Source organism: Microtus oregoni, unplaced genomic scaffold (genome assembly GCF_018167655.1).
Source record: "Microtus oregoni isolate MIOR12 unplaced genomic scaffold, Mior012 000006F_ref0000085, whole genome shotgun sequence".
NCBI lineage: Eukaryota > Metazoa > Chordata > Mammalia > Rodentia > Cricetidae > Microtus > Microtus oregoni.
Window position 1 is genome coordinate 44,579,415 of NW_024543065.1, and position 25,474 is coordinate 44,604,888.

At 47.3% G+C, this 25,474-nt stretch overlaps 1 protein-coding gene across 5 annotated transcripts; it reads right to left on the minus strand.

The window, feature by feature from the left end:
• Positions 1-212: 212 nt before the first annotated feature.
• Peg3 (paternally expressed 3) lies at positions 213-25,340 on the minus strand. 5 transcript variants are annotated; one of them, XM_041654101.1, is made up of 12 exons: positions 25,186-25,340; positions 21,559-21,646; positions 20,448-20,589; positions 19,551-19,585; positions 18,925-19,055; positions 13,750-13,880; positions 13,143-13,232; positions 12,500-12,583; positions 11,501-11,604; positions 8,263-8,368; positions 8,010-8,102; positions 213-7,907 (listed from the first exon to the last, which is right to left on the minus strand). In XM_041654101.1, exons 5-12 carry the CDS (start codon positions 18,927-18,929, stop codon positions 3,778-3,780), a joined length of 4,743 nt encoding a protein of 1,580 aa, XP_041510035.1. In that variant the 5' UTR covers positions 18,930-19,055; positions 19,551-19,585; positions 20,448-20,589; positions 21,559-21,646; positions 25,186-25,340; the 3' UTR covers positions 213-3,777. The 5 variants fall into 5 exon arrangements, with proteins under 5 accessions (XP_041510035.1, XP_041510036.1, XP_041510034.1 ...); XM_041654102.1 differs by having other exon boundaries at positions 20,401-20,589; XM_041654100.1 differs by lacking the exons at positions 18,925-19,055; positions 19,551-19,585; positions 20,448-20,589 and adding an exon at positions 20,908-21,330.
• Between the last annotated feature and the right edge of the window lie 134 nt (positions 25,341-25,474).

Here is a 25,474-nt window from a genome sequence, read left to right on the forward strand (position 1 = left end):
CATGTGCCTATACTCACACACAGATATCCACTCATGCATGTACACACACACAAACTTGTTTGTTTTTTATAGGAAGATTTGTAAGTTAAACTTCATAGGGCTAGGGGGCCACTAACATTTTGAATTTATAACTTTATCAACAGCAACGAGTCCCTACAAAGTTACCAACCGCCAAACACATACACCAGAAAAAGAAGAGACGGAGAATTATCTTACTTTTAGCTTTATTTTTATTGTTGACACTATTACAAGATAGAACAACTACAACCATATTAACAAACCAAAAGCCTGTGCACAGAAACAACACAAAGAAAATATATCGAGATGTTAACACAGTCTTTGGATGATGAAAATATGGATGAGTTTCTCTTCTACATTTCCACATCTTCAAGGCTACTAGGATGGACATGTACTGCATATAGAATGGCAATATAAGCAATAAGGGTAGCCTACTAGAATAGAACACTATGATGAAGACCCCTCAAAGAAACTGAGGAAACACTCTTCCCTGTAATCCTGCCACAGCTAACCCGCTGTTCCACACTTCTCCGCATTTCTTCCCTTGTTGACTCCACACACTTATCTAGGATATCCTAATAATCGCACACGTGGTGCACAGGCCCAGGTGTTAACAGGAACTTGTTGGAAATACAATTGCTTTTTTTCTTCTTCACTACAATTTCCCAGTTTTCTTTGAGTATGTCTTATATTTGTGATGCAGAATGTGTACTTAAAGTTTGTTACCCAAACACCAAAGATTATTCAAGAAATTTAGAACAAAATATTTAAGCACGACCCCCCCAACACTATTTTTGTTTCCCATGTTTTCTTTTTGTTTTAGACATTACGCAAATCTATTTAACACTGTTTAAAATCACAAGTTTATGCGATGGCACAAGATGGAGGACATAGGTGAAGATCTTTACAGTTGTTGGTTGTGGGGAATGCAGGCAGATTTTTCTTTTCAATTTTACTGTATTTTCCAATTTTTCACCGGGTACATAGTATGCTTATAATGGTGATATTACATACTAAGCTTCAGTATCAGGAGACTATTATAAGGAGCATGGGGAAAACTTCAGATCAAAGTTTTTTACCGTAATTACACAGGAATACTAGACCAACTATCTTGAATACACGTTTTGATACAGTTATAATATGTAAACCTGTGCACGGCAACAAGAAAAACAAGATATTAAAGAGTATATTTATCTTTGGATGGTGGGGACATGGATTATCTTCCCTCCACTTCTTTTTTTCCAAGTGTTTCATAATGAATTCCAATTATGTTCACGATGGAAATGTGATCCTTAACTTTTGAGTAACACTACCATAAAGAACATTCTAGAAATTTAAGAAAATAATGCTCGACTATAAGCCTACAACAACACAATAGCTTTTGACTATAAGCGTACATTTTAAGACAGTTATAGTTGTAGTATAAATATAATTTTGTGTCCTGCTTTCTCCACTTCATATTCTTGAATATCTGCTACACAACTCTCCATGATTATCACTTTTAAACAACTGCATAAGATTCCAGGGCACTTTGACTTAATTATTCCTCTACAGTCTGGCATTTCAATTGTTCCTAATCTTCTACTCACTCAGTTACAGTTAGAATGGACACTTAGACTTCTTGACAAGTTGCTTTCTAAACAGGGTCTAGTGGGGTAACACTGTCAATGATAACGAATCCCAAATTTACCCAGATGACATCAACACTGACTTCCATCTCAAGGGTGCTTCCCCAGTGTATCGCTGCCCTCTGTTTCCCTAGATGTCAGTTCCAACCTAGGGTCTCTCTATGCAGCTGGCCTTCACCTATGCCATGCCATCAAAAAGGCCTTTCTTCCAACTACCCAGGACACTTCATTCAATTCATTCTTATCACCCTGCCCTTCCTGTCCTGCTGATGCTGTTTTCTTTAGTCTGTCTTAGTGCCTTCCTAGATCTGCAGTTATCTTGGAGCTCCTTTCTTTGGCTGGCTCATCTCTCTACTCCTTGCTCTTTGCTCGTGTCCACCTCAGCCTTGGGCACTCCTTGAGGCTTTGACACACTCCCTGTGAGCCCCGGTCCTGCAGCTCTAGAACCCTAAGCGTCAGACCCATTCCCTCAGCAGGCATCTCACCTCACTTTCTCAGATGATCTGTACAGAGCTTCGATCTTTCGCCTACAGATCCGCTTTGTTTTTTTTTTTTAATTTTTTAAAATTTTTTAATTTTTTTTTTCCCCAGCCAACAAAAGGCCAAAAACTTTCTATAGCCATTATGCGAGGGGAGGGGAAGTAAGGAGCGCAAGCTGTCCATACATAGGACGCAGGAAATCTCAAGCTGGGAAGTCCATTTGTGATCAAGAGGAAAACTGACAACATCAAGGCAGACATGACACTAAGTGGAAAGCTCAGAAATACTTAGGAGGCTCAATGAGAAAGAACAATGGTAACAAAAAAAAAAATTAAGGCTGCTGGGGAACCTGAGTCCATGTTAAGCTAGGATTAACTAGAAAGAAAGCTTTTTTTGTATATTTTTCTTTTCTTTTTTTTTTTAAATGCAAGTTTCACTTAGGGTTGACAGACACATAAAGGGTGGGGGATTAAGTTTGAAGATACAAAGATCTAAGGATACTAGCTCCTGGGCACCCAGGGAGCACACTGACTTGTGGCAAGCACATAAAACACCACACAGGTGACTCAAGCGACGCTGCCACTTGTCACTTAAGGCAGGAAGCACACAGCAGAGCTAATGACAGGTTGCCGGTCTGCTTCCTTATTTACAATGTAAGCCTCTCCTGTGGTTCCCAACCTTCATTAGGCACTACTGTGATCTAGCGATGGTTGTCACCCACTCTTTAAAGGCAAAGACATCAAGATTTACAGGGCAAAGCTTCAGGTTTCATGAATTCACTATCGAACACATGATGAGCAGGTTAGAAAACAAAAACCCAAACCTTAACACCTCAAATGTACATATTTTGTTTTTTGCATGAAAACCACTGTAAGGGATATAAAACGGGGAGATGGACAGGGTCATAGAGATGAATCCACGTATTGTAAAGAGTTACAGTAAGTCTCAAGGGGTTTAGGTGCACACCAAATGGCTGTCTGTTCTCACACAGCCAGGATTCAAAGACACATGCTCGCTCACACCCACACCTTCACAGGACTAGCTAAGAGGTAGGGGACCAAACAGTCCGTTACTGGGAAGGATACTAAAGGGGTTCAAAGGATGCACAGTAAAGCTTCCGCGGGATGGACAACACTTACAAATATATGCTAAATTGTTGCTCTCTTCCTCCTCAGGAAAAAAAAAAAAACAGAGCACCAGTTTAGGTAGCTCTGTAGAGTAAACTGTAAATTCTATAGCACACTAAGTCCAAATATATGTATCACTGATTTGCTCATTTATATACACGGCAGGAATCATTATGTATAGGGTATGAAAGGGGTGTCCTTTACAGTTGATTGGGGCAACCTCTGTGGTCTTGAATACTCACTAGGTTTTCCCTCAGTCTAACTACTCAGATGAAGAATGAGATGTGTGCTCTAGCTTTCACGAGTGTAACCGATGTTCGATGGAGAAAAGACTGAAAAGGTCTCTTCATTCATCCTTTCTGTTGGTCAGTCTGAGGTATCTGATGAGAAGTCCGGTATGAGTATGATAAGGTGAATTTCTATTTACATTGTGGGTTGGTTTAGGCTCTCTCTGTGATTTATTAAGGGTCTGGTTCTGGGAGGAAGGTTCGTTTTTGTTCTGCTTTTTGCCTCAGCCTGGAGACTCAACCAGTGTGAGAATTCTGGTGTCTGGCAAGGGAGAGGCGGTTGTCAAAGAGCTGCCCGCAGACATCGCATTTGAAGTACTTGTCATCGGCCTGCTCGGCACCATCCGCGCTGGTGCTGGCGCTGGCACGTTCAATGTAGCCGGAACACTCTCCGAGAGCATTGGCAGGCTCGAAGATGATCACGCTGGCATGGCTTTTCAGATGCTCGCCGAAGGCTGCGCTGGAAGCGAAGGTTTCTGTGCACTCGTGGCAGTTGTAGTACGGTTCTTCAACCTCAATCTCTTGATCTTCTCCTTCCTCTTCTGGGTCTTCGATGTCTGCCCCATCGGGCTCATCCGCATTTCCCTCTGGCTCTTCAACATCTTCCTCTGGCTCGTTGACTCTCTCTTCCGGGTCTTCGATCCCGGCGCCATCTGGCTCATCAGCATCACCATTGGGCTGCTCTGCCTCTCCATTGGGCTGCTCGGCCTCTCCGTCTGGCTCAGCAGCTTCTCCATCTGGCCCTTCAGCCTCTCCATTAGGCTGTGCAGCCTCCACCTCAGGCTCTGCAGCCTCCACTTCTGGCTCCGCGGCCTCGACTTCGGGCTCAGCAGCTTCTGCATTTGAGCCCTGGGTCCTCAGTACTTCCTGTGGAATGAGGACATTGGCTTCGACCTCTTGAGCTGTGGCAGCTACTATGTCTGAACCCCCTTCTCGTTCAGGATGGAACACCAGCCGCTCGGTGATGACTGTGTTGTCTAGGAAGGGCTGCCCACAATCTTTGCATTCGTACAGTGGGATGTGTTTCTTGCGGGGTTCGGTGAGGAAGGAGGTGTGGGTGTAGGAGGGCCCGTACTCGTAAGGCTCGTCCTTATGAACTTTGGTGTGGTGGTCTCCGAGCTGTTTGGCAGTGAAGAAGCATTCTCCACAGATCGTGCACTCAAAAAGCTTCTCTTCGGTTTCGCTTCCCTGGTACTCGGTGAGGGCTAGGCCTTGAATGAAAACCTCATCGTTCAACTCATTCTGCTCCAGCATTTCATCATCCCGGTGGTGTCTCATGTGCTCATTGAGGGCAGAACTGTGAATGAAGCCTTGTCCACACTGGCGGCATCGAATGGCTGACCCAGCAACAGCAGGATTTCTCTCGGAAGCACAATTCCTCCTTGGCCTCACAGGCAAGACAGCGACGAAGCCGTCGTCACCGGCCTTCACAGAATACAGCTGGTCTTGTTCGTGGACTCGCTGGTGCTCAAAAAGCAATGAGCTTTGAGTGAAGGACTCCCCACATTTGGGGCACTCGAACAGCTTCTCTCCAGAGTACTTTTTCTCAAATTCGCTGACCGAGTGGACATGAACTTCAGAGTGTGCATATTCGCGACTGTCAACCAGAGCCTTTCTGCTGTGGACATCCTGGTGGCTTGTGAGGTCTGTGAGGTCGGTAAAGCCCAGACCACAGTCCTGGCATTCATAGATCATGTCATTGGCGTTATCTTTCTGGTGCTCATCAGAAGTGGAGGCCTGAATGGTAGTGTCTTCAGCTTTCTCCTGGCCATGGGGCTCACTGCTCTGGGCCTCTTCACTGCTCATCTCCTGATCCAGAGGTTCCTTGTCATGGGGCTCCTGGCCATGGGGCTCCTGGCCATGGGGCTTATCACCATGGGGATCTTCACTGCGCATCTCCTGATCGAGGGGTTCCTTGTCCTGGGGCTCATCACCATGGGGCTCCTGGCCATGGGGCTCCTGGCCGTGGGGATCTTTGTCATGAATCTTCAGAACATGCGTTTCTTTAGCATGAGGCTCCTCGGCATAAAACTTCTGTTGGGCATAGATTTTCTGTACACTGAGGTTGTTGCTGGTAGCAGAGCGCTGTCCAAACTCTCTGAATTTGCGCACTTGCTCTTGAATGAAACGTTCTTGGGCATAACTGGTCTGTGGGTCGCTAGGGGCCAGGCCTCGGATGATAGACCGCTCATAATGTCGACTTCCAGAGGGTCTTTCTCTGTCATGAATCTTCTGGTGTTCAATGAGCTCAGACCTACGAGCGAAGGCCTCCCTACACTCCTGACACTCAAAGAACTTGGCTCTACGGCGGATTGATTGCAGGTCTCCAAAAGGTAGGGAGTGGATTGCAGAGGTCTCGTTGCTCCTGGCCTCAAGGTATTTCTTCTTGGCACGAGCTTTCTGGTGTTCACGAACACTTGAGATGGGAACTGAAAATATGACGTCTTGATTAGATTCGCGGGGCTCTCCAGAAAGACCTGGAGGCCCAGTGCGAGGCACTCTCGGGAGGATGAATTCCTTGTGCTTGTTGCTGTTACTTCCTTCGTAAGTGTCTTCTCCAGTAGGAAGCTTCCGTCGCTTGTTGTTAAGATCTGAGATATAAATGGAGGACTCTCCCCCTTCATCACATTCAAGCTGGTCATTTACTCTATGGCGCTTTAGAGGTCGAGGAGCAGGCAGGCTGTGGACAACAGATCCCTTGTATTCCTTTCTCTCAAAGATGCTCCCTCGAGAGAAGAACTGGGGGAAGCTAAAGTCACCTGTGGTCTGGGTGCTCGACTCTGTCACCGATTTCACTGGCCTTGGTTTGATGAATCCCAGTGCACCACGACTCTTCTGAGCCTCTGCAGGGCAGAAGCTGTGAATGACAGACCTCTCATAGCCTTTCCCCTGGCAGTCATTCGCCATGGTGGGGAATTTCAGCTTGTCAGTGGGGTTGGCGCTGATGGTGAACGGTTTGTCATTGTCTTTGTTCTCAGGTGGTCTTGTTATGGTATGACTCTTCTGAGACTCGGTAAAGGGTTTCTCATAAGCCCTGCTCTCAAAGAAATTCTTCCGAGAACGAATTTTCTGGTGGTCCCCGGCGTCTGAGCTTTCCATCAATGCATCTCTGGTGTTGTTAAAGTCGAACGGCTTCTCCCTGTAAGCTTTCTGGCGCCTTCTGAGGGACTGACTAGGGACAAAGGTCTCCTCGCACATCCTGCTCTTCTTTGCAAATGGGTTTCCTCTAGTGTGGATCTTCTGATGCTCCTTCAGGGATGAGTGATGAAAGAAGGTCTCCTCACACACCTTGCACTCATAGAGCCTGTCTTTCCTGTGCATTTCCTGAAACTCACCGAAGTTTGGACAGGTCAGAAAGGGTTCTCCATGCTCTTCGCGTTCACGTTCACGCTCACGTTCACGTTGCTCCCGTGCACGTGCACGCATGCGCTCCCGTTCACGTTCGCGCTCATTCTCTCTGTTGGCTCCTGATTTGCCTCTGCCGTGGGTTTTCTGGTGCTCGATCAGGGCGGAGCTGTGCAGGAAGGTCTCCTTGCACACCTTGCACTCATAGAACTTGTCTTTGCCATACATCTTCTGCAGCTCGCTGAAGGTCGGGCTAGGCATGATGGTGTCCTCATCCTCCTGATCTTTACACTCTGCCAGGTACTCTCTAGCATGAACCTGGCGGTGCTGCGCCAGGGCTGTGCTCCTACTGAAGGTTTCCCCACACTCCTTACACTCAAAGCGCTTGCCCCCACCCTGACCTTTCTGCACGTCATGGACAGCTACACTGTGGATGAAGGACTCTCCATACTCATAGAGGTTCTCCCTCGTGTGCATAATCTGGTGCTCGACAAACTCAGAGATGACACTGAACGACCTCCCACACTCATCGCACACATACGGGTCTGCGGCCAAATTGATTGTCGGGGACTCAGGGACAGGAGGGCAACTCAGGTTACCCATGCTCAGAGCCTGTCGCATCTCACTACCACACTCAAAAGGCTTCTTCCTCACACAGCTCTTATTTTCGTGACCTGAACCCTTCTCCTCAGAATCAAAGTGATAACGCCTCTTCCTTTCCAGAGCTCGGCTTCTGGAAAGCAGTTCAGCGTTGACCCTGAAACCTCCCCTGAACGCGCTCCCCTCAGCAGCCCTCTCCTGGATCACCGACTCTCTTTTGTTTGATGAAGTGTCCTTCCAGTTGTTGCTGGGCCTGGGGAACCTCGGAGGAGGACGCATGTTCAGCTCCCTGGCTCTTCCGGATTTGGAGTTGCGGGACACATCCTTGATGAATTTTTCCATTATCACGCCATGAGAAGATTCATCCTCACAGATTCCCCGTCGGTGGGCTGGCTTTTTGGCTTCAGGCATGGGTTTCAGACCTGGAAAGAAACCCCCATATGTAATTCTTCCCTTGTTGTTCTGTGGTGTTTGAGAATGTGAAATGTAGAAGTTTCTCCTTGTGGGACTGGCTTGTCACTCACCTCGGCTGGTGCTTGGGTAGGCACTTCTCTTGGACCTGGATGAGTGGCCTTGTGTCATGTGAGAGTGTCGGTCATCTTCGGCAAGCTGTACTCCTGGTTACAAGAACAAAATGGCGGCTCAGCTTTATGTTGAAGATGCAGACTCATCACCGTCAATTGACCCTTCCCCCAACCACTCGTACTAAACACCAACTGTCTCCTATTCAAGTCTTTGACTGTCTTTCATTCAGTGGCTGAAGGAAGAGGGGCTTACCCAGTGAGAGCAGTTTTCGGTAGTTCTCCAGATTGTCCTGAATTGGATTCTGAGGCTTCTTGTCCTCTTTGAGTTCCACGACGACATTGTGGTATGACTCAGCATCCTAAAACATCAAACACAGGCCTCTCAATGGAATCTGGCCCCATGGATGTTCAAAAAGAGAATAATGTTGGCGACATGGGAGCTACATATATGAAGTTCTATAGGAAGTGCTCACGGTATTTAGGGTTCTGAGCGATCCAAGGCAAGTGTTACTAGGGGCCTACATCGTACCTACCTTGTGCTACACTCTGAGGCAGATCCCAAAGACGCATGACACATATTCCTTGCCCTCATGCAGCTTATAATTTGGTTGGAGAGAAAAGACTCATGAAACAATTAGAGAACAATAAACAGTAAATTGGGATACAGATAATAAATGCTACATGGGTTTATTGGAGGGACAGTTCAGGGTGAGCCTGAACAGTGAGCAAAGGTTTTGCAGAGGGCCTCCAGTAGGCCTGAAGTGGTAGGTGAAATTACAGTATGTGAAGGGGGGCTATTGGGAAAGCCCATGTAGGCTAAATAATCAGCATGCATGCTCTACTCATGGAAACAGAAAGAAAATGTGATCTAGCAGACATCTGGTCAGACCGTGTGGTTTTAAGTTCCCTTCCTGTCTCTCTACTGTATGACATGGCTACAGCGTAGAGTTTCCAGTGTGCATGGTTTCCAAGTAACTCAACACATCTGAAGTTCGTGACTTAGAGCTACCTTTTATCTTAATAGACATTTCTCTCAAAAAGAAATGCAAAACTCCCTGTGATACTCAGGAGAGTCTTCTCCGCAGGATTCTAAAGGACCTTTGCTTGCTACCAGAAGGCAGTCCTAGAGTTTCACTGTCTTGGTGAGCTGCAATGCCAGGGGAGATGGTGCTGAGCCTGAAGGGGATACTGGAGGATGGAGAGGGTGCTATGGGAGTCTAAAGGCTTTGGAGCTGGAGAGAACTGTAGGGTCAAAAGCAGACTGCACCATTCATGAGCTGTGTGACCGTAGATACGGAAATCTTTCAGACCTTCGGTTTCTTCATTGTAAAATGGAGAGAACTTGCAGAATTGCAACATTTTGGGTGAAGGTTCCACAATATGGTTATTGTTTAAATAGTAAGAGAAATTATGCAAAGAAAATATAAGTGCTTTGATGTTAAATTGATTATTGTTCTGTTACTGGAAAGAGGCTGGAATTTTAATAGAAACATGGGAAATACAGCAAAAAGAAAAAAAGCATCAACTTTTAAGAAGCTTCATTTATGCAGCTGCCCATGCCCAGTCATTAAGAAATAAACAACAAAAATTAGGGTGGAGAAATGAAGCAGAGCTTCAGAAATTAAAGTCTTTCTAGTTTAGGGCTGAAAATGAAGTCAAAAACCACACTACAATGAAAATTTCAGGAAGCATTGCAAACTTCACAAAACTGCCACCTTAGAAAGCTAAATTCTTTTCTTTTGGGTGTCCCTCCTCTTTCCATATGGTAATTTCCTTGGAGGTAAGTGCTCTGTGCTATCCATATTTCTGGGGTCACTGGCATTTACTTATGATGAAAGACAGAACAAGTGAGTACACAGATATATCGGTGATGGCACAGGAAACTGGAGGCTGCAGGAGAGCGAAGGAGCCAAGAGTCCGGGTGTGTGAAGACAAAGGGGCATCATCCCTGGGATACCCAGAGCCCAAGAGCAGTGCAGCAGATGGATTAGTTTTTATCTTTATTTATCTGTCTAATTTGCATAAATTAAAGTCTCAACTGCACTGTTTCATAAAACAAAATGGTGCTTTTGTATGAAGAGAGGTTACTTTAAATAGCCTTAAAGCAGTGGCTGTTTTTGTTTGCCATCAACTGTGACACCTAAATGTTCATGAGCTGCACACAAGTTTGGGTGAAAGAGGTGGCCCAAGAGCAGTGCTAACATGGTACGGTCTGAGTTTTCTCAACATGAGCTAGACATACAAATTATACGTGTGATTAAAAAGGTAATAAGAGAACTAACTTCCTGTTTGGAACACCCTCAAAATGTGATTTGCACCACCTAGTGCCCCTGTTTCTACTCTGAGTCAGTGGGAATCAGCAGCATCTAGACTTCTGCATTCTGCAGACATGGCCCTTGGTCAGCAACTCTTCACACACTGACGAAGTTCAGCTATCAGATACCAGCCATCCAGCCCTGTGTGCTTCAGTAATTTCCTGGCACTTCTTTGATTTGCTGGATGCCTGACTTTCACTTAATTCTGAGACCAAAGCCTTTGTACTTGCCCTAAAGCCTGGGATCCTCTCTAACCTCAAGCTGGCTCACTCCTCCGAGCCCCTCAGAAGTTAAGTATTGCTGCCTTTAAGGCATTTTGCTTTGATCCAAGTCAAGATTCATGCTGTAATTTTTGTGATCATTGCCACTGGCAACAGCATCTGAGCAGGGATCCTGTCTGTCTTGGCCACAGCTATGTTTCCCAGGGCTTAGCTGCATAATTGCAAAGGAAATGAAGGCTCTGCCTCTGGCTTCTCCCTCCCTTCTGAGGTCTACTGATGCCAAGGTTCTGCTCCTCCTCTTCTGCTGTCACAAGCCAGCTCAAATCCCACGTCCTTTTCCCTTTTACCAACTGCCCTACTACTTACTGTGCCTTAACTCACAATTGCTGTAACTGCTAGCACTGTGTCTACCACATGCCAGACACCATAATAGGATCTCACAACACACATGGTGTGTGACTCTCACTGACTCCTCACAAAGGATCTGGGAGACAACTGCCACATCCATTTTTACTGATGAGGAAACTGGGTACAGCTTAGTTGAATAGCCCAATCCCACACAGCAGTAGGTGGCAGAGCCAGGTTTTGCACCCCATTCTCGTCAGCTCCAGAGCCTTGGTTCTCCCTGAGTCCACTTTCTAGACTCACAACTTGTAATGCTCCTAACTTCCTGGGGGCCAGGAAGATGTTTGGAACCCTTCTGCTGCTTAGCCTATCAAGTGACACACATTGAGGGGGCACACACTCCTGGTTGTGCAGATCAGTTAAAAGACAGGCAACAGTGGCCTTGGCCACCTGTTGGGATGGTCCCTGCCTCCTCTTTAGAGTGACTGAGGGCTTTCAGCCACAAGTGGGCATCTAGGGGTAGATGAAGACATCGTCGGGGGAAAAGACGGGTATCTTTGGTGTGAAATGAAGATAGGTTTTTCTGGAAAGAGAGGAAACCTGAGCATACCTGGGATCGAGACTCATAATCCATGGAACGTCTCTCATCATCTCGTTCCAGTCCAAAATGTGGTCTTGACATCACAGGAAGGGAAAGATCCCGTTGAGGCAGCCCTAGAAGGAGGAGAGGCATCAAAAGGGTGCAAAACCTAGTCCAACATGGCAGGGCTCAGGTATCCCTGCCAACCTCAGAACCTACCTGGGGTGTGAATATGCAGAAAAAAAAATGTGTATGTTTTCTCTGCTTTTTGTGGAAGGACCTTGCAACATCTCAGCATACCTGTCTCTTCCTTCCTTCCTCCCTCCCACCCTCCCTCCCTTCCTATTTTAGAATCAGACTCATGGTTTCAGGTATCGTGTCTGTATTCTTGTTGTCAGTCACTGACTCTCTTGTGGTCCCTCATTCAAAACCAGAGATAAAGCCTAGAGGGTCACCAAAGGTACCCCAAACTATTGGTAAATATGGTGGACTTGCAAACCTCTTCCTGATTACCATTTTAGGATGACGTGCTGATAAATGCAGCATCTTTCAAGTCCAGGAGGAACAAGAGCTAGTTCCTGGTGACATGAATACCAATAATATATCAACATGGTGTTTACTCACTGTACTCTAACTGGGTGGGGCATTTCGGTGCAGTGTCCCCCACACCTGCATGAAACCATGATAGGCAACATTGTTGTAGTAAAAATACGTTTGCTTTTCATGATCATATCTCTGTCTGTAGCACTTTGTACTCTTTTTCATTTTGTAGCAATATAGTTTTATATAGAAACATCTAGTTGTTTTTTTTTAAATTATGTCTGCTTAGGAAAAATGTTGAGAAAATAAGAGCACAGGCTGAACTAGGCGTGTAGCACGAAACAGCTCTGCCGAGAGGAGGTTCAGAAACTAGAACTTTGGACTAAACCTTTGAGTAACAGGAATGCAACCCAAATTGAGCACTAGGGCCTTATGAGGCCCCTGGACACACAGCCTCTGTCCTGAGTCGCAGGCCAGCAGACAACTTACTGCTTCTGGGGTTCCTGGTGTATGGCCAGCGGTCTCGAGGCTCCACATCTCTGCTTCTGCCCCTGCGCTCCTGGTCTCGGTCACCTAGGCAGGTCAGGTATTTGAGTGATCAGATCTGTGTTTCCTTCATGTTGCACACATGCCTCCCTTGAGGAGATGGACCCAACATGGAAGGTTCTACACTAACAGGCTCAGTAGCTATCCTACAAACTTTTCCCAAGAGGGGCTTGCTTCACAGCAAGGATTGGAGTAAAGTCTGTATGGTAGGTCCACTTCAGACCCCCTCCCCCCAATTATCTTCTCATCTTCTAACCATAGACCTTCTATGTCTAGCGCAGGCCAGCTGACTTTAAATTGCACAACATTCTACTGGAAAGAACCTGAGAAAGTGGAACACATACCCACTCTAAGAGCAATTCTGCTAGTGTAGTCTTAAGTAGATGCTAAATAGTATAAATATGTTATTGTTGAAAACCCCTTGCTGTCATTCCATTGTAGGTGTCTGTTTGGATATAAAAATGCCTCAATTAACCTGCTCTCCTCAGAGAGATGCTGAACACTCTGGCATCGCCTTTAATTTTCACAGAGGCCTCGAGGCCTGTGCCTCTCTATAGTGGGGCATCTGGTGGGGTGTGGTACTCACTGCTGAAAGAGTGGGATGGTTGAGGTGGTGGGGTGTCTCTCCCACTTCGGCTCATGTCGTCGTCACTGGTCATGTCACTGTTGGTGTCGTCTGAGGAGACACCGGACAGTAACTTAACGCGTTTGCATAGCTGGCCTGTTCTCACATATAGCCACCCTCTCCCCTGCACTTTCAGTGTCAGCTCTTCCGTCGTCTTGTCAGCCCCTGTAGTGGCATCTGTCTACCCCTGCTACTTAAAGACTCAGTGGAAACGTGCCTGCGACTATCTCTACTTGGACCCCACAGCAATAGTAGCCAATAGGCCACTCCCTAAGGTAGCGCGCCATGATGGCAATGGAAGGCTTTCTATCTAATGGACTTCCTCCCTTAGGATGGTCCACTTTTCTTCTGCTAGCTCAGTGGTAGTTCTTAGCTGGGGACAAGTTTTGTTTTCCAGTAGTCAGTTGGCTACATATGGAGACATTAGGAGGCCAAATCTAGTGGGTAGCCCTGTTTTCTTGCCCCTCAAGAGAGAATGACCAGACCCGAACAGCCATCAGTAGTACCAGGACACAATCCTAGTAAATGTTGTCTAAACCAGCTACCAGCGACCTCTGCCGTGCCTCACCTTCCTGGTGGTACATCTTGTAATTCTCCAGTGGAGTGGTGAGTTTTTCACAGTTACTTATTTTGCTCGCACCCAAGGGCTTGAGCTTTTCAGGGATGGCCGGCTGATCTCCTCTTGTTGTGAGGGTCTGCCTAAAAGCAATCAAGGCAGAATTTTCAGAGACTGAACAGGCCCAACAAATTTCACATCCAGTAAGTTCCAAAACCTCTGCTGAAAGACTTCAGATCACCTGGGTCTTCTCCTAAGATGGCGTCTAGCTCTTTAGTCAAGCCACTTTCTAGTTCACACAGAATGGCTCAGGTTTGGTGGCAGACAAGTGATTTGGAGTCAGCATTTCTCAAATTAAAAGGACTTATTTTGGAGGAACCAAACACACAAGTCAGCAGAGAGCCTGTGATAGCATGCAGGGACCTGGACATAGAAAGGAGCTATGTGCATGTAGCACAAGTCGAAAGCTGGGCATCAGTATGGGCTGCCTAGTGCACTGGAAGAAGAATTTCCTGGGAACTATGTATGAGGAGCTCTCAGGCTAATTGGTTGTGTGACAGTGGCCAGTTCTAGTACCTTGGACTCTGTTATCTGTGAAATGGGAGCAGCACTACATTCCTTTATATCTTATCTTAAATAAGCTAAGATTCCTAAGAAGTTTAACTTGTAAAGCACAGAAAACATTCTCAAGGCCCCCAGCCATGACTAAGTTTGGATGTCAGTGCTCCTCTTTAGCCAAAATGTTAAAGGGGATGACGTCAGAGATGGACCTGACCCTGCCAGCTCTGTCCTTAATGTAGTTATTGCAGCACAATATACAACCTGCAAAGAAATGGATGACCGTACAGAGATGTTCATGGTGCTCAAGTTTGAGCTCTGTGATGACAAATGATTATATTTTCCCCTTTGTTATCTTTAGGCCTCGGAGGCTCTACTACATCACCATTGACTGTGTGTGCTGTTTCAACTTAAAGGCAGTAAACCATTCTCCCATTTGGACCAGTACATTTCAGGTGCCACGTAGGTACAAATGGCTGCTCACTCCCAACTGGACAGTGACAGACAGTTCCATTATTTCTATCAGCTCACCTAAGGGAGGCCAAGACTCTTCCTTCAGACTTACACAAACGTCTAAGGGTTGTCAGTCCTAAAATTTGCCCCTTTGGGGGCTGACGTCACACTATTTCTTCAGGTACCTTCCGAGACATGTCCAAATACCTATGATTATTCTTGCTGTTCCTCAGTTGCCAACCAACCATCTTTTCTTTTTGAGACAGGGTCTCTCATTGGGCTGGAACTCATCACATAGACTACAGTTCTATATTCACCTTACCAGTACTGGGATTACGAAAATCAACATCACAGACTTTTTTTTTTCTGTGTGAGACAGGGTCTGGAATTCAGTATGTGGATCAGTTAACCTTGAACTCCTAGAGACATGTCTGCTCTCCCAAGTGCCAAAACTAAGAGCATGTGTCACTATACCCAGCTTCACACCTGAATTTAATTTTTTTTTTTTTTTGATTTGTTGAGACAGGGTTTCTCTGTGTAACAGCTCTGGCTATCCAGGAACTTGCTCTGTAGACCAAACTGGCTTTGAACTCACAGAGATCCGCCTGCCTCTGCCTCCCGAGTGCTGGGATTAAAGGTGTGTGCTAATTTTTAATATGGGTTCTGGGAACCAATCTCAGTCCTCATGTTTGCAAGGCAAGCACTTTACCGACTGAGCCATCTCTCCAGCCCAAATAAAAAGAGAGGGAGGGGAGAGAGGAGAAAGCAGCAAAAACCCACACCAGAAAAACCCTTTCCTATGATAATGGAAAATTCATTTTTGAATTCAAGAAAAGGGGAGGGAGGGGCCCAGAAACAAAATAATCAAAAGTTGGACAACATTTCTGTTTGTGTGCTTGAATGAAATGTGCACGTCTGCATGCTGCTTGCAGAACTGCAGACTTCAACAGAGTTAGAAGTGTGGCTATTCCGTCCTGTCGGCTCCACTTCTGTGAATTACCACTGGGATGCTGAAGAACATATGGCCAAGAATGTCATCATTCAGGTGGGTGTTATTGGGAATAGACAAGATATAGTCTACCCAATGGTGAATGATTATGAAGCCTTTCAAAGAACAAGGCGACTCTAAGTAAATGGGTGAAAGAGACACCATAATACACTGAAGTGTCAAAACATTACACTGCTTAATAGCATCAAATGAAATATTAAGACTGAGGAGGAATTCTGGCCTAGAGTAGCCTAGAGAGGCCACCAATACAAGAGTCTGAGTTCGTGGTCCTATGAGTAATTGGACGGGGGACGGGGGTGGAGTGATAAGATCAAAATTCATTGAATATATTTATGAAAAATTTTGAAGAATAAATAAAATATATTCTTCTTTAAAAAAGGTACTGGATCAGAGATACACCTGGAGATGAATGAACAAAGCAGAATACTGAAATATGTATACACTGCTGTCCTTTTTATTGCTCTATTTTATAGCAAATCTTTCCTGCCCATAAATACAAAAATATTTAATAAGTGAAGTCTAGCAAAATCTAAAAAAAAAAAAATCCATGTTCACAAGGCTATTCTACCAATGCAAGGACAGTGCTCTTCTAGAGGTGAACTTTATAGATAATGAATTAAAGTGGGGACAGGGAGCCCGTATGCACCATTTTCCATGTCTCAAGGAGCTTACACACAATAAAGATCTACCTCAATGAAGGGGAAGGAAGCAGACTAAAAGACATAAAAAGGCATCCTGAAGAAAGCATTCCATCCACCACAATCACCATTCCCCAGTATACTGGAGGCCCTGACTAACCCAACTAAAGGAAAAGAAAGGTATAAATACTGTGTTATTTTGAATATAATGCTGGTAAACATAGTAATAGAAAAATCTCATTAAAAGCAAAATAAATAAATATCCTTAAACAGTGCCTTCAAGTCCGTACAAATATTTTAAAAATATACAGAAAGACACAAAACTTATATCCTAAATAAAGACATGCATAAAATACACACTCACACATATTCTGTGTGGATGTCTGTCTGTCTGTCTGTGTCTTTTTGTCTCTCTCTCTCTCCTCTGTCTCTCTATCTCACACACACACTCTCACACACGTTTTCTTTCCATGTATCTATCTCTGTCTATCTGTCTCTGTGTGTCTCTTTCTTTGTCTCTCTGGGTCTCTCTGTGTGCATCTGTCTGTCTACCTGTCTTTGTCTCTGTGTGTGTCTTTCTCTGTCTCTCTTTGTCTGTCTCTCTTACACACACATGCTCTCTATGTATACCATCTATATCTCTCTGTCTGTCTGTCTCTCTCTTACACACACACACACACACACACAAACTCAACTTCTAGAAAATAAATGTACAGAGATAGCAATAGCACTCTGAAAAGACAGGTGTAGGAAGTGTGGGAGATTGCTTGTCTGTAACATGGCCCTGATATACAAAACAACACATTCTGTCCAGCACAGGGAATATAAGGGAGTCCAGATGTGGACATATGTGCAAGTCCATACACATGGGGGCTTCATTTACTGACACAGAAAGAATTTTTAAATTGGGGGGGGGGTTGAGTTATTTAAATGTAAATTATTCTCAGGAGTAAATGGAAGATTAATTTCAACAAAAGAGACAAGAGTGGACAGCCATCACTTTATAGTGTTGGATCTGTTACTACAGCATTTATTTCCAGGGTTAGTCTTTAATTTTAGCAAAACTCAGGGCTGAATCAAATTTCCCTAAGATAGTATACATTTCAATTATGCTTCTGTAGAAGGCCAAAGCCACCAAAACCCGGTGACAAACATACTGTGACCTAACTAAGTCAATGTACCCAGAAGAGAGCATGCCTCCTGAGTTTACTAATAACTGGGAGTGAGAAGAAAGCCTTTTAATGTGTTGTAATGTAATTGACGAGTCACGCTCTTGAGGAATGAATACTGCAGCTTTATTTCCTAACCACAAATGTAAACACAGACATACAGTTACGCTCTGAAACAGTCAGTGTAGAAACTGTAAGCAACATCCACTGATCAAAGTTACCATTACAACTAAAACTTTTAATTTTAATCTATCTTTAAATTTTTATATTACTATTACATGTATGTGTAGTGTGTGTGTATGGCCACATGTGTGTACACAGAGGCCAGAGACTGACTTTGTGCTTCCTTGTCTGTTACTTTTTTTTCTACATAGTTTCTTCTTACAAGGCCCCCTCAGCTCTGCTGGGCTCCCCATGACAAGGCCTCCTTCCTCACTGACTCCTCTGTCTCCCAAAGCCTGCTGGGACTCCCTGCTGCTATTGGCATTTGCTTCCCCAGTGAGTGTGTGAGCAAGGGGTGGCTCCAGACACTGAATTCCCTCCTCCCCAGACTCTTTCTTCATTCTCTTTACAGACCAAGACTGAACTCTGGCCCTTTGGGAAACCTATTTCTTTTATTTCTTGACTCTCCCACATTCCTCTGCTTTTTCTTCATGCAGGAACCTTAGCATGAGTTGGATACTGGCCAAAGGCGTCTGAGTGGCCCACAGATACTACTAGCCTGACTGAGCTAGTACCAAGGGAAGCTAAAGAAAGCAGCCAAGTGGTGTGGATGAATGATGAGTCTGCCCTTCCCATACTGGGCAGAGAGGGACACTGGCTATCTTTCCACTTTTGAAGAGTTATTCATAAACACAGAGACATGAACAAGCCTTTTGTATGGACAATAAGTTCCACGTATGACCTGGAATATATACAATCACAGGTCAGTGACACTGCCTATTAGAGAATAGCATCGCCACTATGGTCTGTGTGGCAACACTGATGCTGATCTTTGCATATTTTATAATACTTAACTTGCACCTCCCTTCAAAATAGAAATTAGCATAATGTATAAGAAAGATAAAGTTCATTGGGTATCTTTTACCCCATACGGGGAGTGGGGTGGAAGTTTTGCTCACAGAGAAACCACGGGTGAGCCTTAAAATGAGCAGGGACACACACATCAGGGGCCAAATGTGTCTGGGACTGTGTGTAATGAGAGAGAAATCATTGACCTTCTAGTCTTCGGTCTCAGGCTCCCACATCCCCATCAGAGGAGAGAAACTCCACCCATCTCCTCCTACCCCATTTCTACTTACTTACTTTGTGCCCTCATCATGGCGCACCTACATTCAGCCCGCTAACTCATTCTACCTACCTCATTTAAAGGGGGCTGGAATTGAGAACTTTAAAGTCAGGAACCGAGGAGGTTACGCTTGTCATCTCTCAGGGACAGCATGGTGTGCAGTCTCTCCTCTCTTCTTGTTTGTTCCAGTCTCCTGCCTCTTTCTGCAGACCGGCATTCTCTACTTCAGTATGTTCATGGAGTCCAGTCCTGTCCCAGTCCCAGGTCTAACCTTGGCTCTCAGTTTAAGTGCCCTAACACTGACAGGGTCATCAGCCTGGGCCCCTTCACCCAAAATCCGACTCTGAAAAGTGCATGCTGCAGTCTGTTTTTTTTCTAGTAGTGGGTCTCAAACTCACATATGCAGAAGGGTCACCTGAGTTGCTTATGACAGTTTACTGTGAAACTACTTAAGAAGTGGATGGTTCCCTAGGGCACAGGCATTGTAACTGGGTCTCTAGGAACTAGCCTCTGGTCCAATCTTGAACAAGAAAGGAATATATATGGGACAATGAGATTTTTTGGGGGTAGGGGCTAGTAATCATACATGGGAATGTGAGCAACGAATGAATGACCTCTACCCTCTGGTCTAGTGGCTCTTTCAGGTCATCTCTACAACCTCCTGGGCTTCTTCTACACAATATAAGCTTAGCACTTACCACACTCCAGCCAAATCTCCTTATTGTTGTCCATTCTTGAGGGGTTTCCCCAAAGTTCAGAAAGAGAGGAAATAACAGCTAAGAGTTCACGTTTCATGATCAGCACTAAGAAAAGGCTACTTCAAAGACACAAAATGTCTACTAGACCAGCGTGGCATGTTTGACCTTATCTGAATGACCAGCTGATCTTATTTATTTTAGGGGGTGGGGGCATGGGAATTTAAGTCACAATGCATGGCTAATCCAACCATCTACAGGCAAGAGATCTTCTCTAATCAGACCTAGCCTGAATGGAGATGGTGGAAAGCAGGAGCAATAGATAAGGAGTCTGGTTGTCTGACTGCCATAGCAAATGGCATCACTATGACCAGGAGGCTGCACTAGGCTGTCTTAAAAGCCAGTGCTACCAAGGTTCTTCTATGCCTTTTGTTCTGATTTCATACTCACCCATCCACCTCCTCATTATGCTTTCATTTCCCATGTAGGTTTGCCTACAGGGAGAGAATTTGCTGATCACACACTTTCCAGTATTTGGGGCCCTGCTGCATTCCTCTCCCACCATGAATTTCTGGACCAGAACTGAGGGAACAGGACATGGTTCCCATGTCAGTATAGTTGAAAGTGCAGTCCCTGAGCTTTGTAAAATTGGGTTTACACACACGAATCCTTCAGTAAAGGAAGATCTCTAGCTCTTTGCAGGCTTGAGTACCATCCTGGATCCTTGGGGCCTTCATGAGGGTCAGGAAAACACCAACCCAGCTCCAGGGGCCCGCTCTGCCATGTTAGCCCCTCCCCAGGCAGCACTCCCCCGCAAGCATAGCCAACTATTTTGCTAAGCACATTTCCTTACTTTCCAGGTAATAGCAGCTCTCATTCAGTAGGGTTTATACCACTCACTTCTGGAGTGCCAGAGTGTCTGGCATGATTCTGTCCCAAATAGGCTGAGTATCAACACTTGCGGATGGATTGAACAAATGGACACCCTTTGGAGAGTCTGCTCACTTCTCCTCATCATGTCTGGTCTGAATCAGTCAGCAAACTAGTGAAAAAGGGAGCAAGTTCTGTGAGGTCTCCCTTCTTTGCACCACTCCAACATGCCCCCTTCAGGTCTTCCAGTGCCGGGACTCCAAGCCAAGCAAGCCGTCTCTCACCCAAACTCAAGGTGCTCTCCCCGAACCAAGCGTGGCTACCCTGCCCTCTGCAACTTGCAGCCAGATGATCCCTACCAATGTACATGTGGTCTTCATGTCACTCCTGTGGTCCAAACACCTCAGTGGCTTCCCATTGCATTTCTAGTTAAGCCCAAATACTTACCACTGATTCTTAAGGCCTTTTATAATGAAACCCTCAAACTTACCTTTTCTCACCTTTTCCGTCAGTTATCATTCTTCTCTTGCTCCAGACATCCTTGGTTTTCAGCTCCTTTCTCTGCATCCCTCAGGAACATCTTTGACCCCTCTTATCAAGGTATTCACCCCATGAAACATACCATTTATAATTCTTCAAAGCCCAGCTTTAAGGTTCCCAGGTATCTCAGGGAGGCACCGTCTGGCCTCTCCCAGACTAAATTAGTTTCTCTGTGCAGATGTGTACTTTCAAGAATATAAGCCATACAATCACATTTTTTAATTCCCCCATTTATGCTCCATGAAAATTCTTCCTTTCCCAGTTGAGATGGTACATGGCACAAAATATTCCCTAGGGTAGTGACAGGTGAGTACAATTCATCCTGCTTCTTAAATAACCCAGCCAAAGGCAAGCAGGAAGCCTGAAGGAGTACCTGAGTGTCAGAGGGGAAAGATAGGAGAAAGAAAAGGAGGAAGTAAGGCTAAGCGGGAAAATTCTAGCAAATTCATGACCCACCAGACAGGTATGCGTGCTCTCAGAGTACAAATGGTGTTCTTATAGTTGTGAGTCATATATGTACATCAGGAAAATGTCAGTGTAAGGAAGGGAAGTGAACACTCCAGAGACGGGTGTGGTGCTCTGAGGTGTGAGGATAACTCACCTGGACCAGCCACCTAGTTGCTGGAGGACCTAGTTAGGCTTCCTCTTGCCAGCGGTCTCAAGAAGGACAGAAGATCAAGAAGGTAGAGCTGTGGATGAAAAAGAAGACATGAAACACTGACCTGATTTTACAATTACAGCGTTCTCTGGGCGGGAAGCAACCCACAGCAGCAGCTTCATCTTTTCTTTCCCTGCAAAGGCAGACATCAAATGAGGCCAGGACCTCCCCCCACCCCAGGATGAAAAGTCATGGGCGATCAGCTCTTCCCCAGACACACGCTGTGCCCCGGACTTTAATTACAGTCCTCTCCTAAAGAAATTGCTGAGGTGTCTTGGTATCTTCAAGGGGATTCTGGATTAAGGAACCAATCCAAGAACCTAATTGGTTACTAATTAGCTATGTGACATTCCCAACCTCTAAGTGCAAGGAAACATGTTGTAGGTGAAAATTAGAGGAAAAGAAATGGTCAAGGAGGGACTTAAAATCTCTGAGTAAACAGTACTGGGAGAGTTCACCCATAGTGTGATAGCCCCAGAGGCCTTCTAGTGGCGCTAGTCTTCTGGGTGCTGACATTGACCCACCCCCTCTATCCCCACCAACAACCACTTCCTTCCCACCATGCCTAACCCCATCTTTCCCCCCTTCTGGTACCTATGTATGAAAAGAGTGCAGTCACCTATGTGTGGCTATAAAGTGGAGGCACTGTGACCCCTGCCCTCTGTTGCACCCAAGATGAAACCTGCTCAGTCCTTAGTCTACCAAGACAACACAGAGCTCTGTAACTCTGTTATGAAAAAAGGACAACCTCTCCGTCAGACTGCTGCCTACAGGTGACACATGCACAGGGAATGGCAGACGCCCCCTTGTGGCCAACAAAGATGGCGCCAGGGAGGGTGGGTAAGGCTATGTTGTCTACGGTCCCTGAAGGCAATCAAGATGACATCTGCACAGCGAAAGCCAGATGCCCCCTTGTGGCCAACAAAGATGGCGCCAGGGTGAGTAGGACCAGACGCCCCGCCTTCTAGCCCGCCTCCTGCAGCAAGCCTAGAAGTCATTCAAATCGACACCCCCAGAGTGAACATCAAACGCCCCCTTGTGACCAACAAAGATGGCGCCAGGGTGGGCGGACTTCTGAGGCCCTGTCACTCAAGAAGAGAGAGCCCCTCCCTCGGACCTGCCCCCTGCAGCTAACCCAGCTGTCATTCAAGATGACTCATGCGAGATAAATGCGCCATCAAAATTGGAGCCAGGGTGGACAGGGCTCTATGGTCCCTCAGGACCAGATCCTTTCTGTCCCTCTGCCCCCTCTAGTGGCCACTCAAGGTGACAGCAGCGCAAAGAACATTAGTCAATCCGCAACCATGACAAATAAAGATGGCGCCTGGGTGGGCAGGACTCCAGAGTCCAAACCAGAGCTCCGCCCTCTGGTCCTCCTTCTGCGGCAAACCCAGCTGTCATTCAAAACGGCTACTGCACCACCAACATCAGCAAAGATGGCGTCAGGGTAGGCGGAGCTCCGCTGTGGCTTGAAGCCCGCCCATGCAGCTGTCACTCAAGAGACACCACCACAGCCGACTGTGTTCACTAAGGGCGGGCCGGGGTGTGCCGCCCGTCACTCAGGAGGATAACCCCTCCCCGGCTGGCCCCTCGCAGCCAGATTAGCTAGCGTGCAAGATGGCGCCTGCACCATAGATGTCAGCCGCTCTCGTGTCCTATAAAGATGGCGCCAAGGTGAGTGGGGCTCAGCGATCGGACACACCCAGGACCGTACCCCTCTCCCTCTGGCCTGCCTCTCGCAGCCAGCCAGTCCAACCGTCACTCAGGATGACATCTACACTGACAACCTCAGACATCCCTTCTACGGAAAACAGACGACGCCAACCCGAGCAGCCTAATCAATCATGAGAAGAAAGCTCCTCCCTTAGCTCCTCCTCAACAGCTAGCCCCTCTGTCGTTCAAGATGGCGCCTGCCCCATCATTGGTAGCCGCCTTCGGTTGCCGGGAAAAGATGGCAACGTTGGGTGGGACTCAGGGCACTCAAGCTGTATGATCACATCAATCAAGACAAGAGTCCCGCCCCTGGCCCGTCCCCTGCAGCCAAATAGGCTGTCATTCAAGACTGTGCCCGCATCACGTCAGCGGTCCCCTTCATAACTCCTCCTAGCCGCGCCCCCTTCCGGCCAGCAGCCCGCAGGATGGCGTCATGGTAGGCGGGGCCCTGTGGTAACTCAGGCCCGGAAGCCCCGCCCTCGACCCTGCCTCTTTGCAGCAAGCCGGGCCAGCTGTCACTCAAGATACCCGCATAGCCCATAGAAGCCCCGCCTTCGGGCAATAAAATGGCGCCAGGGAGGGCGGGGCTGTGAGGCTCCACTATTCAGGACGATAGCCCCGCCCTAAGGGCCGCCTCCTGCAGCCAGCTGGCTGTCCCTCAAGATGGCGCCTCCGCAGTTGCGCACCTGCGGCATGGTCTCTCAGGACGACCCCCACCCTCATGCCTGCCCACTGGACACCCAGACCCCGACAGCGCTCCTCATGTACGGAGCCAGACACATCCCAGGGTCAAAACGATGACGCTTGAGGCTCCGCAACCGAAACCTAGCACGGAAAATCGGGAGAGTGCGACAGTGCCGCGCCATCCGCGGACAGAAGGCCGCGAGGTGGCAGCATTAGCACGCCAACCTAGTGAGTGCCCGGCTCCAGCTGAGGCCACTCAGACAACAACTGGGGTGCACCTTTGCTGCAAGCCAGCAGAGGAAGCGTAGAGATAGCGCCCCAAACTCCCAAACCACTTAGGCCTTTGCAGCTCTTTAGGCCAACAGGCTAAAGCCGCGATTGCACGGCAAATCCGGACTTCATGCAAGATGGCGCCCGGCGGGCTGGGCCCGCTGAGTCTGGCACTGCCCACCGTCACTGCCTTAGCCCCGCCCCTGCCACAGGGAGCCAATTGGGATAAGCCTGCCTGCGAACCTCTCTCCACCCTCCAAGATGGCGCCCACTGGGTGGAGCCAAAAGTATCTCTTGGCCTTAGGTCTGGCCCCTCCCCCAAGCTGGTCTCAGTCCCGCCCACGGCCACTGCGGCAAAACAAGACCCGCCCCCAGGGACGGTCCAGCGCATAGCGGTAGATGGCTAGATTGCGAAGACGCTGCTAGCCAGATGTGCTGGCGGTCGGGTTAACCGCGTGGCCCCCAGACTCTGCTGAGCAGAGAAAATGAAACCACAGAAGTGGCGGCTCAGAGACACCACTCTGATGTCCACATGAGTGGTCTTATGACGATCGTCTGCACTCGGGCGAAAGTTGGGGGCCTAGATTCTGCTGGGATTCTGGGCGGTTCGCCCCTAAAACCCTAAGATCCTAAGATTCTGGGACTCCGAGGCTCCGAGGCCACGATACATGGAGTACCCTTAAGATCGCAACCACAGAAGTGACATCCTTGCGGCAACACGGCCGCCCCTTGGCGAACCACCTTTCCGAAGGCGCAGTTTGCAGCCTTGTCAACCCACGGTGAAATGTGACATGGTTTGCCGCCCCTGGCCCGCAGCAACGCACCCCGAACACCGTCTGAACTCTGCAGACAGTATCCAAGAGGGTGCATGCCACTGGGCAGGCAGGTAGCTGGCTGACTCACCTCCCCGGAGCACCGCACTCCGCGCACACACCCCGACCGAGGTCGGCCGTCTAGTGCGCCCACACCGAGCCGGGCGCCCAGCGGCGCCACCAGCCCAGGGTGGACATCTCTCCGCTTCTCCTCCAATGCTCGTCCTCCTGCGACTCTTGACTCCCCAGCGTCTGCAGCAAGAGCTGCGGGACACCTCCTTGTCAGGGTCCTCTGCAGAGGCGGAGCTTCTTTTTTGACCAATCAGAGACCCTGTTGCCCGCCTCGGTCCCTCACCACGCCTCCCACACCTTGCCAATCA